This window comes from Uloborus diversus, chromosome 6, assembly GCF_026930045.1.
Source record: "Uloborus diversus isolate 005 chromosome 6, Udiv.v.3.1, whole genome shotgun sequence".
Taxonomy (NCBI): domain Eukaryota; kingdom Metazoa; phylum Arthropoda; class Arachnida; order Araneae; family Uloboridae; genus Uloborus; species Uloborus diversus.
Window position 1 is genome coordinate 29,810,602 of NC_072736.1, and position 16,602 is coordinate 29,827,203.

Genomic DNA, 16,602 nt, shown 5'->3' on the forward strand with positions numbered 1-16,602 from the left:
TTTTGTAGTGACTTCATCCCAAACCAGAAAGTTGAATCTACTCTCACTGTAATTATTCATGCGTTAGAAAAAAAAATAAATAAATAAGATGTAGCACAACTCAGGGGTCGCCACAACTTGTTTATTCAAGGCCCACGTTGTAAATTTTGGGAAGACGAGGCGAAACAATCCAACGATCGAAAGCGAGAACTTTTTTTTTTGGGGGGGGGGAGCATTGGCGTAAACTAGGGGGGGGCATAGGGGGGCAAGTGCCCCCCTACTTTTTTTTGAGCTATGGGCAAAGTATTATTTTGCCCCCCTAGTTCTTAAGCAAAGGATTTTTTTAAATTGTTTGTCAAATGATCTATATATTATTTTCAAATGATAATAAAATGTAATTCGCATATTATCAATGCAATTGTCATGAATTATATGCAAAAGATGTATCCTTGTCTTCAACCACCCATTAGTAATTTCAATCAATAATTAATCTGTTTTTAAACTGCATCAAGGCGGCGCAACTGAAGCCCAGAAGAGGCCAGTGTACCTGATCGCCTAATCCCGAAGTGATGATGAACATCTCCCCCCCCCCCCCTCACAATACATATAGGCATTGATGCAGCATATATGATATGTAGCATTGATTACATGACCAGAAAAATGAGTGTTTTCGGGAAAGAGCGGAAATGTTGCTGCAAAGTTTTTCTTAAAGCGAAATTTTCTTTTAATCCTTTAATTGGAGCTCACATGAATGAACAACCAACCATATAATGGACGGGTCAAAATAAAACAGTGGTACAACCAGAAAGGAAGCTTAAAGCCCGAGCCCCATAGAATGTTTGATTTGAATGTTTTTTAAAACTATTCTTTATTATTGATGAGAAGACGTCTTTCGAAAACAAAGTAATTTTTAGAAATTAATAGTAATGTTACGGGAAAATCTTAATTTCTTTTAAAAATAAATCTTTGAATAAAAAATATTCAAAAGTAACAGCTTATTGATCAGCAATCAACCCCGCCCCCACCACTCCGTCCTATTTTTTCCTCTTTTTTTTACCTAGTTCGCCTAAAAATAAGAAAGTTATCAAAATGCTGCTCCCTTCCGAAGAGCCCCCCCCCCCCCCCTCCACACACACACACCGGAAGCATTATGGAGCATTTGACATTTCATTTTCAGGTTTCAATTTCGCGAATTTTCCAGGGGAAAGCCTCCAATTACCGAACAACATCGAAAATCGCTTAAAATTACGTTTTTGGAGTTTTAATTTCGAAAAATTACTGGCCCTAATATTACAAAATATGGGCTTACAACCGCGTTTTAAGACTTGAATTTCAGAAAATATTCGGGCAAAGGTCCCTATGCCGCCATCCTCCAATACCATAAGCAGTTTGGTTTTTTAAACTATACTTAAAAAAAATTTTAAGTGGAGTAGCCCCTGATTAAAAAACATTGCTTTAGTTTTTAACACTATAATTTTAAAAATTGTACCAGGAAGAGCTTCAGAACCTCCTTCCCGTAAAATCTTCAACGTTTGTCTAAAATTGCGTTTTTAAACTTCAATGTGGAAAGCAGGGGGAGGAGGAATTGTTTTCAACCTATTAAAAAAAAATCGATCGGGGACAGTCCTTGGAGCTCCATTCGTTACCCTAACGTCGATAAAATATGGCCTATAATCGCGTTTTTAAAGCTTCAAGTTCGAGAAATTCCGCTGAGACCCCTGTACCTTTTGTCACCCTAACATCAACGAAGAAAGTCTAAAATTGCGTTTTTGAAGCCAAAAGTTTCAAAAATTTTCCGGGGGAGAACCCCCGGACCCCCCTTTCCTAATAGTTCTAAATTTTTCTTTTCTTTTTCGATGTGCCTCCTCCTCCCCCCTATTTTTTTTTTTTCTGGTTGCGTCACTGACGTAGAATATTACTTTGGTTCAGGGCATAGGTCACTAATAGCAAGATTCTTCATACCTGGGATCCTGGAAAACAACTTAAGAAAGAAAGAAAAATCATTTCCAAAGTACAGAATTCCTTGCACTTTCTAATTAGTCCATGGAATTATTCGAGAATTAAAACCAACGCAACTTAGAAAACGATATCCGTACTTTAGGATTACAAAACGTAAGCAAAACTGTTTGGCGCCAGTGATCATGTAAACTATAAATACAACAACAAAAGTGTATCAGCATATTTTGGGAAAGAGTGATACTTCTCCGGATGTATGTGCGCATTACTCTCTGTAGCTCTATTCTGTTTAAACTAAATAACGTACATTGCGTTAAAAGTTATTATAATTTCTTAAATTCATTTGTTTTTTGAAAAGTAAATTTTTTTTAGAATTTTAGTTGGATGGCAAAATATAAATCTAATAAATTTCCCTTGAAAAAAAATTTGCCCCCCTACTTTACATGGCCAAGTTACGCCTCTGGGGGGGAGGATTTGTGCCATTGTCCATTGAGCTTGGGGGTGGGGGATGGGCACCCCTGCTTGAATGAACTTCGGTGATTTCAAGGAGACATAGAATTTTAAACGACCTCAGCCGCCCCCCAGAACAAAATCCTGGGAACCGCTGAATGATGGTTTAAAAGTTGTTCCTAAAGTATTTCACCTGAAATTTTTCCGCTGCGTCAATTCCTATCACTCTTGTACAACCTCTATGGCCCATGAGTCCTATGGGTTCCGCGAGGCCTATGGGGGGGGGGGGGGGACTTTTTCTGCGGCGTTTAGGGCCTGATTAACGTCAATTTATGACCCATGCCAAACTTAGATTGTTCAAATCTAAGATATTGCATATTACATTACGCCACAGTAAAACCTGTCTACAATGATATTGTTGGGACCTAAAAAAAATATCGTAAGACAGGTTATCGTTATAGACGGTTTGATTATTCATGCTGACATTTTGCTGGGGGCAAAAAAAAAAAAAAAAAATATTGTTATAGACAGGTTATCGTTATACACAGGTTTCACTGTACTTCATCTTTGGTTTTCTTAATAAAATGATCTGCATGAAATTCAATTTTAAGCTTATTAAAATTGGCTATGAATTTACAGATTAGTATGTGAAAAGCTTAAAATAATGAATCTAATTCTGCATTCGCAAAAATTTACCCATCAACATCTGCTATTTAGTTTAAATAGCTGTATCATGTCTAGTCTGACTCACCTTTGTTCAAGACTGCATATCATGTCTGGAATCATTATCTTAAATAATTAGATTACTAATCCAGTAGTACTTTTTCTGATACTTATAGCACCAGGGCTGAATACAATGGGAATTTCAAACAACTTCGTAAAATTGAATAACAAGTTTCTCTTGTTTGAAATTAAATGCCTGTTCAACCCATTTTTGTTTTGTAATGACCTAATTTTCATTTAATTTAAGATGAATATTTTCCCCAAATGACCTGACATGGAGACAAATCATGACATTCAAGGTGTTTCTATACAATAGTTCAGGTAAGAATTGGGGAGTGGAGAGAGAGGAAACGAAGTAATTTTAGGGGATAAAAATATTGAATGCTGGGAAATCCTTTTTCAGGTAGAAACGTTGTTTAAAAAGTTAATAAAATTCAAAATGTCTTTTTCTGACGCAACAGTACATTCATTGCAAGGACGCCCATATGGAGGGGGCCCCCTCCCCTTGGAATTTAGAACTTTCTAGCTTTTAGTACTTTTTTCTTTGCAAAAATGTAAAAACATTTCTTCTTGCGGAATAAAGTGCAAATTTATTCTTATGTATCTTATTTTCATTTTGAAAAACAATAAAAACGCCTACAGATTCTAGAAACGTTTAAAGATTGCATAAAAGGAAATTTTAACTTAAAAAAAAAAATCTTTAGTTTACTTATAACAATAGAGAATTTTTCTGCACAAATTTCGTGAATTCCTTTTTTACATGCAGAGAAGTTGCATGGTCTATTTTCATTGGTTTTTCACTGCGTACCTCACACTCTTTTAGTTTTCACCTAAGATTTTTTCCCCCCCACACTTTCTAAGGTATTTGTGGGGTTACGAACTATTAATTATGTTTCTCATCAATAAAGTTCGAAGTACATTGTAATTTAGGTTATGTGAAAATTTCAGCAACAACCAGTAGCGAAATCGCACTTCTATCACAGGGTTGCCCACCCGGGGGGGAGGGGGTCATGGCGCAGACTGCGCCATTAAAAATTTTAGGGGAGGGGTTTTGAGGAGTATTTTTCTCATTTGGGGGCCTTTGCTTTCCGGGGGGTCCTTTTTAAAGTGTGGGGGGGGGGGGTGTTGCGGCCTTGCTCTTTAGAGGGTGGGCACCCCTGTCTATCATTTTCAATACGCCGCAAGAGAAGGGCGATAGCTCTTCGTCATACTCAAATGGTGAAGAAACCAGGTATTGAAAATTAATTATGAATGTTTCAGATGTTCGCATATGCTTAATGAAATATTTCCATCAAATTTAAATCTTACGAGGCAATCTTAGGGGATTGGTGAGAGTCAACGAGCAGGGGGCGGAGCCATCTAGTTAAGAAAAAATTGTGTATGAATATTTTAAGTGTTCAGGCCCGAGATTCATCTTAATATGAAGTGCGGGACTCAAGATTTAAAAGATTAAAAAAAAAAAAAGATGGACTGCTCTAGGATAACATCTTAATCTAATCATTTCACTGTTATAGATTGGAATCCAAAGTGTAGATAATAGCCCCCAAGCGAGTTAGCGCTCGTTTCAGCGAAACATTTTCATCAGATATTGAAAAATATGAAGAAAAGGGGGGGGGGATTCGAGTGCAATCGTTAACTATCACTACGAGGAACTAAAATTGTTATCGTGAAGAAAATAAACTTTTCATTTATAATGTGCTGAAGCGTTTTCCTGATAAAGAAAAAAATCAACTTTCAACACAATAGCAGGGGTGGGGCCACGATGGATAGCCTTCCGGAACAACTAAAATGCTGGTTTGGAGCATAAAATCTATGGGGCTATTTGGAGCAAGGAAATCACCATTTTGGAGCAGGAAAATTGTCCTTTTGGCGCAGGCTGGAGCAAGAAAATTACCATTTTGACTCAGGATGAAGTTAAACAATCAAATTTGGAACAAACTGTCACTAAACTGTTAGAAAAAGAAAATGCTTAGGTGCAAGCTGAAGTAAAATAATTACGAGCATAGAGAAAAGAAAAACAAATTAAACCAGGGTTGTGTGGAAAAAATATTAGACTTCATACTCGAATTCAGTTCCGCGTTATTTTGGTTTTACCGAAGAACTTAAACGTGTTCGAACATTTTTGGGAGCCACTGTATATTAGGGTGGGTCGAAAAACAACTTTTCTTTTTATTTCGATGATGGGTAGTGCGGAAAAAGTATCATTGGTGGAGCAAAGTACACATAAAAAAAACTTTTGCCCAATTTCTTGATCTGCCGCAAAACAATAGGGTTGAAATTTTGATCAAATGCTGTTTTTTAATATTTTTAAACAACATTAGTAAAAATAGTATGTTTCTATTTTCGATGATGAGTTGCGCGGAAAAGGTGCGATTGGTAGAACTAAACTCCCATAAAAAAATGAGGTGGGTGGTACAGTTCTTTTCTTTGCCACAAATGCGTAGAAGTTTTGGCAAGTTTCTGTTTTTTTTAACATTTTCAATAAATTCTGTCAAATAATAAAAAATTTGTTTTCCCCCAATTTATCTTAAGTAATTATACGGTTTATCACATGTGATGCATTTTTAGATGTGTGGTGTGTCATAAATTAACTACTTATTGCGTATAATTTCTTTAATTTGAAATATGCTATTCGAAAACTTAGTGCAGCTGCGTTCAAAATTAAGGTTAAACAGAGCACAAGGCACAACTCAGCAAAGAACTAAAGATGGTGTGGATGTACAGAAAATTTCTGCTCGTACTTTCAACAGAGAATTTTTATCTACACTGTTTTACGTAATAAAAGCTTTATTCGAGTTGAATTTCTGCATTTTAGCACTTTTACTTCTTTTACAGTTTGCTACAATAAAAGCAACTTTTCATTTGTGGCCATCTGCAAATTCCGTGCTATTTTAATAATATTTCTATTCACTACATTCAGCTGACATGAACTTCAGATTCTAAAATTGTTTCGGACACTATGTTTAGTTCAGTTTCTTGTGATGAAAGACATTTTGTGATTCGAGATTAGCTGATATTGGTTGAGAACCAAACTGAGCATAATGTCGTATTCCGTTAACCTGAATTTTGATTTGGGAACTTTAAACTTTAAACACTCGAATTTCTTGATATTTGTTTCTTCTTTTATGTAATTGCTATCTATTTATATTCAATTAATATTCATCACAATGTTTTGATACCTTAGTTTTCGTCAGTTTCCATTGCTGTGGTATCATTGTATTCAATTCTTAGGATGACCATGTTATTTACTTTTTTAAATCCCTTTTGCGTACCTGGTCATTTCTTTAGGCGAATCATGCGGACAAATCAATTCCTATTGCGAACAGAGCGAAACATCGCAAGGCATCTTTGGGTTTCGAGGTACTCAAGCGCAAGCAAAGAGTTCGGTAGGCAGCTGTGAGCCATCTAGACAACGTAATAACCCCTGGTTGGCTGTCTTGAAACTCTTGGGAGCACAGTCCAGTTGAAACAGTTAAATAAATACTAAAAATACCTAAATAAATACCCAAACTAAACACAGAAACGCCTAAAGCACCATACATAGAGCACACGGACATCGAAGAAAGACGTTAAGAAACTGCGAAGCGAGGCACATCGCACGTCACTTCTCGAATAGTCAAGTGACTCCCCGTTTCAGCGGAAAACGAAACTAATCAAATTTTAGTTGTAAATACTTTTAAAATATTGAGATGAGACAAAAAATGTTCTCTGACGTTTTTAAGTCATTCTGAGTGTATTAAAATAAAAAACAAAAAATGCTGTTGTTGTCCATTTAAAACAATACCGTCTAGTGAAATTCTAGTGCAATTTTAAAGATGAATGTGCTCGATTGTCACGAAATTTCTTGTTCGCATTTTTTCTACTTGCAACTAAATTTATGTTTTCAAATTATCTGTCAACAAAAACTAAATATCCCCACATAGTGCTGAATCTGAGAATGCAACTTTTTTCCAAAAAGCCTGATGTTAAAGATGTATCTGGGTGTTCTCAAAAAGTGAGAACAAAAACCTTACTTCTGAGCCATTTCTAAAATTTTGAAATTTGACATCAATTTTACTTTTGTTGCATAGTATGTACACCTAGAACCATATACAAACACCCATATACAAACATAAAAAGACAGCAGGTATTTTTAAAAATTTATAAATAGCAAATTCAATGATCGGTCAGTTGGTAACAGATTTTGGACATACAGTTGTCCAGTAGGTAACAGATTTTGGACATCATAATGAAAAATTCACAGTTTTTGAACTTTTCCAAGGAAAATTTTATCTATTTTTAAATTCTGCAATGAAAAATAGAGGATTTATGAAGTACATGAATGACTTTATATGTTGGTCTTTAAATAATAAAATTTTGTTATGGTTTCGTAGAATCCGAAAAAAAAAAAACATTTTGCTATACTAGCTTGCAAGTTAACTTGTCAGTGACGTCATTAAGCGCGGAGGAAAAACACTGAGTGAAAAGACCGCCTGTAGGTTTGTAAGGAGGATCTCCGATAAGACACCGCACTCGTAGTTGCCTGCTTGGCGAATTAATCCGCTTTGGCATACTTCAACGAGAGTGGAGCACTTGAGCAAAATCGCGCCAAACGCAGAATATCCGGAGATCGCCAACTGTTTGTGAGCTCTGATTGGCTGGTTCGTTCAGTTGCAAATGAATGTATGGATCCGCGCTGCACCGCTCTTAAAATTGAAAATATTTAACGATTCACAGAAATTATGACAAAAAAATGTCCCTTTTGCGTCGGTTTAACTAACTAATCCGATTTCTAAAGCAAAGTGCGTAATTTCCCCCCGATTATCTGGCAAAGCGCAAGGAACTATTTCCTTCACTTGGCCGCAGCTCATTTCTCCATAGCCAAGAAAGCTTGCAATCGAGTATAGCGCAAGTGATAAAGTCGCCAAAACCGACGCTGTTGGCGAAAACCGGAATTCCTCGCTGGTAACCCTAATCTGGTAGAATTACGGTAACCGTGTCGCGTTGGCGTATTTTTTCGAAAACAGCCAAATTTGGCACCTAAGACTCGATGTAAACAAAGTAGTGCATTGTAAACAAAGGAAATCATCCAATTCGCAACTCCAATAAACTATAGGGGGCGCTTCAGCTACTGTCTAATGGCGGATGAAAAAGGCAAAACAAACAAATGCCGTAACTTATAACTTGCTTTGACGCTTAGTGAATGACAGTAATTTTTCATCGTGTTTGTGGGAAGCTGTTTTTTCTATTCTTCTGAAATTACATTACATCGCAAACTGTCTAAAGCCTGTAATTTATCCCAAAGAAAACACGTGGAATGTAATGTTTTACCTTTTTTTTTTTAGTATTGTTCATCACCGCAAGGTAGCATATTCGAGCTCTAGAGTTGCGAATTTTTTATAGAATTTTATTGTTTTTCTCATTTTAAAATTAAGTTTGCAGAAAAGACAAGTGCGAGGTAACATTTTTCAAGATGTTACCATAATCTGTGTGGAAATATAAAGTGCATAAAACGAAATGGTTCGTGACATAAATGACGTTACACTTTTTATGTTTGATTTCCCAAAAAACATTAAAGGAAACATACATTTCTAGCAAATTTAACAACATTAAAAGTTTGATAAAAAATGACATTAGTCTGAAATAGTTTGTTAAGTAAATAGAAATAGCTCTTAAGTAGATTTAATGTTCAACTAAAATTTAAAGCGATCTATTAAATAATTTATATCACATCAAAAGACCCATTCAGAGAACGTTATCATAACTAACATCTTAATTCAAACTTACTGAATAAGTTATTGCGATAAGTAATGAATAAAATTAAAGATGGAACAGTAAAACACAAAGGAAATTACTTACTTCAAACAAATTCCAAAAAGTATCTCAAGATATGAATAACTAATTTTTGAATCCATAACTTAAAAGGGTGACAAAAAACTTTTGAGAAAATTAAAAATCCTATTCTATGGAATTTAAAAAAAAAAAAAAAAGGATTTATTAAACAAATACATTGCAATTTTGTGTAGAGAACTCTGAAATGGTTGATTGGCCAAACGAATAGCCGAATAATCTTTGCTGTAGGGTTGCCAAAATTGCTCTGTCGCGAAGGTAAGGTAGCAGGTTGCCAGAGTGAAATATTTATCAGCCCGCGACCCGGTTACCGTAATTATACTAGCATTTTTTATTAAGGTTACAAGACAGAAGACCATTTATAATCTTACATGCCAATCTCACTTAGATCATAAACATCCTCAAATTAATGTATATTAGTTCTTTGCTTCTTTGATTTTATGAGTTCTAATAACACACTCAAAATAAAGTTATATGTGTAGTAGTAATATACATATATACATTTTGCGTACGAACTTGCTTTACTTTCACTTTTAAAAGCCTGCTTCAGTTTCAAATCCCGGTTTTTCGATTGCACTATACTTGTATTGAATAAATGGACAGAATTATCGGCGTCCTAGGTCGTAACACAATTTGGACATCTCACATATATGTTTAAGAAAAATGGTTTTGCTTCAAAGATACTGCATAAAAACATATGAAAACACTTTCAAATAATTAAAAATTGACTTTGAGGATCGAAAAATACCTTTAAACATATAAATCATATATTTAGTTCTCAAATAATAGTATTGTCCAGATCGTAACTTTTGGACATTCATCAAACTTCCAACTTCCTTTTTTTCTAAAATCGTTTACAAAGTAAATAATATGTCTTTACTTTTGTAATTTGTGGAAATCATTATCAAAAAAATTATTCAGTTTGAAATTTATACCTTTTTTTTTAATGGTTCATTTGCTCAGTTCACATTTTGAATGTCCAAAAAAAGTGACTTTTACCAGAGGAAAAAATTTTTTTAAGGGTATTTGAAGAGCATTTTTTCCATAATTTATGTCAATTCTTATCTCCGTACAGTATTATAATTTAACTCAAAATTTTTTGAAGAAATTATAATGAAAGTTATTTGGTGCTAAAGCTTCAAAGTTGAGGTCTGTGTTTGCTCCCACCTTTTGAGAACTACCCATCTGTCATAGTAAAAATGGGAACTACTCGTATCATTTCAATAAAAACTTTTAAAATTTTCTTTGAAACTAGTTGTAGATAGTATTCCAAGAAATTCGAGCTAATTTTTAAATTAGTATTTTTAAGTCGAAAAATATTTTTTTAGACAAAAAAAAAATCGTCCCTATTTTCTCAGATCAATTTTAATACTATTTGTAAATTGTCTTCAACTTAGCTAACTGACTTTCATGTTTTGTCATTAGTTTCATACATATTTCTTCATGAGAAACGATAGTTTTAAATTTTAAATTGAATGTTTTTTATTTACATGGTGATTTTTTGAGCTTTCTAAAGTCCCATTCAGGGGAAAATTCTGTCTGTGATAGTCACTCAAGCGATATCCAAAAGGGCATATTACAGGTTCTAGTTCAAACACCCACTGAAATTCAAAAATGAGAGTTTCATTATATTTCAAAACTTTTGAAACCTTTGTGGCATGAATAATAAATTTTGCCTTAAACAAGAATTCAATTAGAAATTTCTGGAGAAGATATTGATAACTTACTTGCTCATGAGATGCAATAACAGATATAAATCTTCACCTATGTATCAAGAGTTCTTGGTTTTCATGGGAACTTCATTTATTATTAGATGTAAATATTAATCACACACAGAAAGTACTTCAATTTAAACATATTATTTATTGAAACTGTTCAAAAATAATACAAAACACTGCATTTATCTTTTTTTTTTCAAATAGTTACATTAAACTAAAATGAAAAATAAGAAAAACTCGTAATAAATAAAAACAATTCTTTTGGCTTTTTTTTTTTACTTAAATACTTCTTGGAATAAATAACAAAATAACATTTTAGCTCATATCAAAAGAAAAATAATTTATATATAATACAAAATAGAATCATTTGTACCTTGCTTCGCTGACCTGTTTTTATTCATAAAATTTTAAACTAATGCAGAAGTCATAAATTTATAGTATCATTTTAAGCAAAATTTCAAACATAGAAATATCCTTTCCAGCTATTTACACTTTTAGAAATGATTTATCCTTCACACAGTATCTCTTGATAAAGTATTCCTGTGCAACCATTTCCATCTGAGAAAGGAGAGAAACAGTTGGAGCCATTTGAGCAGTATGTGTTTGATAATTGCTACCTGCAAATAAGATCATAAATTAGGTTTACAACTATGTATTTTAAAATTTTGTAAAATTTGGTAGAAATAATTAAAAAAAAATAATCAAGTAAACAAGAAAATATTTTCAATTTTTTTTTTCGAAAAGTTACTTTTAACTTTTGTTACTTTTTTTAATTTACAGTTTAACTAGTCGTACCCACAAATAAAGTTAAATAAAAAGCTCTTTGAACAAATGCAAAAGTTTCCTCCCCGCTCTGAAATAAATAGAAAGATTATTTTTTTTTCTCTATTAGCCCCCCCCCCCCCCCAACTCAAGGCATTTTCTCCTATTATACTTAACATAGCAGGGTTGTGGATCACTACAAAATAAAACACAGGGCTGCCACTGAGCTGTCCTCAAAATAGTCATTTTAGTAGCTTCTTAAATGTAAAATAGTCTGCAAAATAGTCGCAAAACAAGGAAAATAGTATCTTAAATAGTATCCCATTATTTGTAAATCGTATTAATTAGAGATGTGCTATTAATCAGGTATAATCGGCTGCTTTGCCAATTATTTATAATCGACTAATTTCTGTCAAATGATCAGCGGAAAAAATATTTTCCAAAATAATTTTTTTAAGCATACCTTCAACAAGAAACTATGATTAATACATTTGTTGACAATAAATACCTAATTTTCTGGAAACATCACTATAGCATGCATTATGAAAGTGTACAGAGTAAAAACAAAGTGCGTAGCACTAAAGGATTATTTAATTAGTGTAAGTGGTTGAGATACCCTCATGCCAGATTTTGTACTCCGTACTGAATACTTTTTTTTTTCTTTAATGATTTGTTTAAAACCTTTATTTTGGCCGTCCTTAGTTAGGTTTTTCCATCGGCCATTTGAAACAGAAAATAATCGGCGGTCTTTGAACCATCATCCAACTCGGTCGAGTCCTAAATCTAATTCAACAGCACATATAAGAGCTTAAGGCGCATTGTGAAAGAAGAATAAATTAATTTCTACCAGCTCAATGTAGCAAAGAAGCCAAGTAGAATTTCCCTGCTCATTCCTAGTGTCGATTGACGTCACCTCCTTTCTACCCGCGTTTGTGTAGGAAGCAACGTCACAGCACTTTAAAAAATACAAATACAAATACAAAAGTGACGACCAGCAACAGGCTCTGGGCCCAGTTAGACTGGTCCTAGTCAATTTACAATCCCCAGTGAAGATCAATGGGCCCTCTTAAAACTGTCTACTCCTTTGCTCATTACCACCTCTTCCGGTAAACTGTTCCAAGGTTCCACTACCCTGCTAAAATAATTTTTCCTAATATCCATGTTAGCCTGAGATTTAAATAGCTTAAAACAATGACCCCTTGTCCTGTTTTCAGTGCTAAACTTTAGCCCCGTAACATCTTTTGTTTTAATAAATTTAAACAGCTGAATCATGTCCCCTCGGTCTCTTCTTTGCTCAAGACTGTACATTTTTAGCCTTCTAAGCCTGGAATCATAATCTAAGTGGGAAAGTCCTACTTATTAGCCTTGTAGCCCGCCTTTGAACCCTTTCCAATACATTAATGTCTTTCTTAAGATAAGGAGACCAAAACTGAACAGCATACTCCAAATGGGGTCTTACCAAACTTCTATATAAGGCCAGAAGAACTTCTTTTAGATTTATTTGAAATAGATCTATTGATAAACCCAAGCATCTTATTGGCTTTGTTGCTAGCAATGCTGCACTGTTGGCTAAACTTTAAATCCTGACTTATTAAGACCCCCAGATCAGTAACTTTGTCTGCCTGACTAATGACTGAACCTTGAAAATAATAACTTGTACACTTATTTCCATGTCTTAAATGTAGCAACTTGACATTTCCCAACATTAACAGCCATACCCCCATTTATCAGCCCACTCCGTAATACGATCTAGATCCTCTTGCAGCTGATTTGCTTGTTCTTCATTTTCTACAGTTCCCATAACTTTGACATCATCAGCAAAACAATTCATGTTCCCAGAAATATTTTTGTGAATATCGTTCATAAAGACAATGAACAAAACAGGCCCTAACACTGATCTGTGAGGAACCTCGCTTAAGACCTCACTCCAATTAGAATAATTTCCCCTTACAACTACTCTTTGTTTCCTTCCGGTCAGCCAGTTTTTTACCCAAATGAAAGTTTTCCCTCCTATTCCTATATCAGCTAATTTGCTAAGTAGAGCAACATGCGGTACCTTATCGAAAGCTTTTTGAAAATCAATGTAAACAACATCTACAGGCTTCTTATTGTCCAAAGCCATGGTAACGTTGTCATAGAAATGTAATAAATTAGTTGCACAAGATTTACATTTCCTGAAACCATACTGAAAACTAGTCAATAGATTATTAGTCTCTAGAAAATTTACTATCTTAATTTTCATCAATGTTTCAAAAATTTTGCAAACCACCGAAGTTAGACTCACAGGTCTATAATTTCCTGCACTCCCTTTACACACCCTTTCTTGAAGAGCGGTGTAATGTTAGCCAGCTTCCAGTCCTCTGGCACTGTCCCCGAATTATAAGAAGCATTGAAAATGTTTGCGATTACATCTGCTAATTCCTCTGCACATTCAACTAAAACTTTCGGATAAATATTATCTGGCCCCGGAGCCTTAGTCTCTTTAATTTTTTTCAAATGAAGTAAAACGTCATCCCTGGAAAATACAAAGTCCTCAAGCTGTACTATACCTTGTGTCTTGTTGGTGTCAACTGTTGAGATACAGTTATCGTTAAAAACACTCGAAAAAAAAGTTATTAAGAACATTAGCAATATCACTATCGTCCTGAATTAAAATTGGGGACTGATTAAAATCATTTAAAAAATAGTTAAAACACCGTTTTTTGGTTTAAAACTGGTACCAATTGACATATTTTTTAATGTTCTTTTAATTTCAGGCAGATTTAGAAATCATGCAACTTTTCTTTTGTGGTCAAGTGTTGATCAATACTTTAAGAAAAGAATGGGGTGTTGCCATTCAAAATTTTGAAGTTCTTTCTTGGTAATTGTATTTGAGCACTGTGTTGTAAAATCATCGCAATATTTACCTTCAAACAAGAATGTCTGAAATTTTGGTTCGATTGGTTAAGCAGATAGGCTGCTAGGGTTTCACATACAGGGGAAGTTTATTTTTTGGGCACTCCAGTATGTCTGTATACATATAAATTACATTTGATTAAATAAGTAATGGAGACAATATTATGTTGCTATATTTTGTTTAAAATATTGTGCAGTTATCAAATTGAAAAAATAAACAAAAGATGCACAACCAATGTTCAGTGGCATAGGGAATAACACGACTCCTCGCCACTGGCAGGTAATTTTTTAAATGTGGAAAACATAATCTGTGAAGGAATCTATTATTTTTTTTATACATTGTATAGTATTGGATGATTAAAAAATATTCTTGGCTGGTAAGATTTCCAACCCCCCCCCCCCCCCCCCGCCCTGGACATTACCATAAGAAAAGAAGAGACAATGTCAAGGAAACAACGTACCCATTTGTGCTTTCTTCTGTCCATAAACAACTTTTCCATCAAATTCATCAGAGGGAACTTTAATATCAGGATCAACTTGTTGAATAGTGCAGTTCAAATGTTCTTCAATATCAGCTAAATACTAGGGAGGAGGAAATCATTACTTACTCATGATTTTATTAAAAAGAATGAAACTTAAAAATATAAAGGAAAAACTCAACAGAAATGAAATTGGAAACAAAATAACAATGCTAAAAATGCAATTCTGTTCTGCAATAAATAAAATGTTAATCTTTTCTGAAACGGTTTTTATTTTGAAAGTAAAACAAATTTTTTCTTCAATAATTCAATTTTCTCTTTTTAACAAGTCGAAAAATAAATAAATTTTGTCTGTAACCATTACTAGGCTTACAGGCAAAACTTGTGAGGCATAGTAACTTCATTTAAAGCCACCAAGCCTTTTACTTCTTTTTGCTTTCAGCTCACTGACAGAGTAGCTTTGATAATAGGCTGAAGAAAAAAAAAAGAGGCTAATTTGCCTCAAACAAAGCCACCATGCATCAAGGGGTCAAAAGAGACGACTAGTTTTCAAGCTCATAGATTCATTTGCATTGGGCACAAAATTTGATATAAAGGTTACAGACAATCAGTCATAAAGCATCAAAAAGTCATTACTTATATAAAATGCAATCATCACAGAGAAAAAAAAGGAGCCCTAGAACACTTCTCAAATTTCTGCTTTATTTTCTTTCAAAATTAGCATTTTCTTACCAAGAAAAAAACACTGTACCTGTGGTTCATTATACCATATGCAACATCCACCTTGATCAGTTAATCTAGTGTTCCAGCAATTTTTACCTCTATTTGCGCAATTAGAGTGATACCAAACCTTAAAAAAAATATAAAAAGATATAACTACATTAAGATAAATAACCATAAGATATAACAAATTTTAATAAAATATCGAATTTTACCTTTTCTGGTACTGCAGAAACAAGAGATATAGCTAATCCCATTCTGGAAGTACAAAAAAAAAAAAAAAAAAAAAAAAAAAAAAAAAAAAAAAAAAAAAAAAAAAAAATTAAAAATAACTACTGATTTGAAAAAAAAAAAAAAAAAGCTAGCATATATACAAATAAATAATTAGCATAAATTCAAAATAATAGAATATCAGAACTGTTTGAACAAAATTTGTCCCTTAGTAGGGAAAAATGAATGCATGCAAATTAAAAAGACTAATACTTGTTATTCCTGAATGGTTAAATCAATTTAAACAACTTTTCAGATAATATTTTAACAATTTATGGATCATTAACACATTGGAAAAATAGATAGAGTTTTTGTATGGGTCAAAAAATTAGAATAATCTATTCATTCAATGTGAATTTTAAAAAGTAGCAAAAATATTTGCATACCTGTTACCCTATGTATATAGCTTGGGGCCCGGATAATTTTACGCTCTTTTAAAAGCCTTTTATTGCTCAAAATGGTCGTCAAGATGATAAATAAGAAAAAATGAAGTTACATACTGTATCATTTCTTAAAGTTAGAAAAAACACCATACAACTCAATTCAAATGAACGCTTTACAATCTATGGTACGCAAGATTTTAAAGAAATATAGAAGGAATGACCAACTAAAACGTAACCGAAGTAAACAAGGTAGAAAAATTGTAACACCTGGCAGAAATGAACCCAAATTAAAGTAAATTGTCCAAAATAATCGTTGAAAAATGCTTCTTACGTCCATAAGTGTTGGAGAGAATGTATAGTTATTTTTTCCACGCTAACCACACTTGGACAGTTGCATAAACTGCAGTTTAATATCGGATCTATGAAGTAAGACCAAAG

At 33.6% G+C, this 16,602-nt stretch overlaps 1 protein-coding gene across 1 annotated transcript in view; it reads right to left on the reverse strand.

The window, feature by feature from the left end:
- Positions 1-10,847: 10,847 nt before the first annotated feature.
- LOC129225112 (ATP-dependent RNA helicase DDX1-like) overlaps positions 10,848-16,602 on the reverse strand; it is a 74,291-nt gene continuing 68,536 nt past the window's right edge. The window contains exons 28-31 of the mRNA XM_054859671.1: positions 15,727-15,769; positions 15,543-15,641; positions 14,774-14,894; positions 10,848-11,272 (exon numbers count right to left, since the gene is read on the reverse strand). Of these exons, the coding sequence (XP_054715646.1) occupies positions 11,142-11,272; positions 14,774-14,894; positions 15,543-15,641; positions 15,727-15,769 (394 nt within the window). The 3' untranslated portion in view covers positions 10,848-11,141. The remainder of the gene's footprint in view (positions 11,273-14,773; positions 14,895-15,542; positions 15,642-15,726; positions 15,770-16,602) is intronic.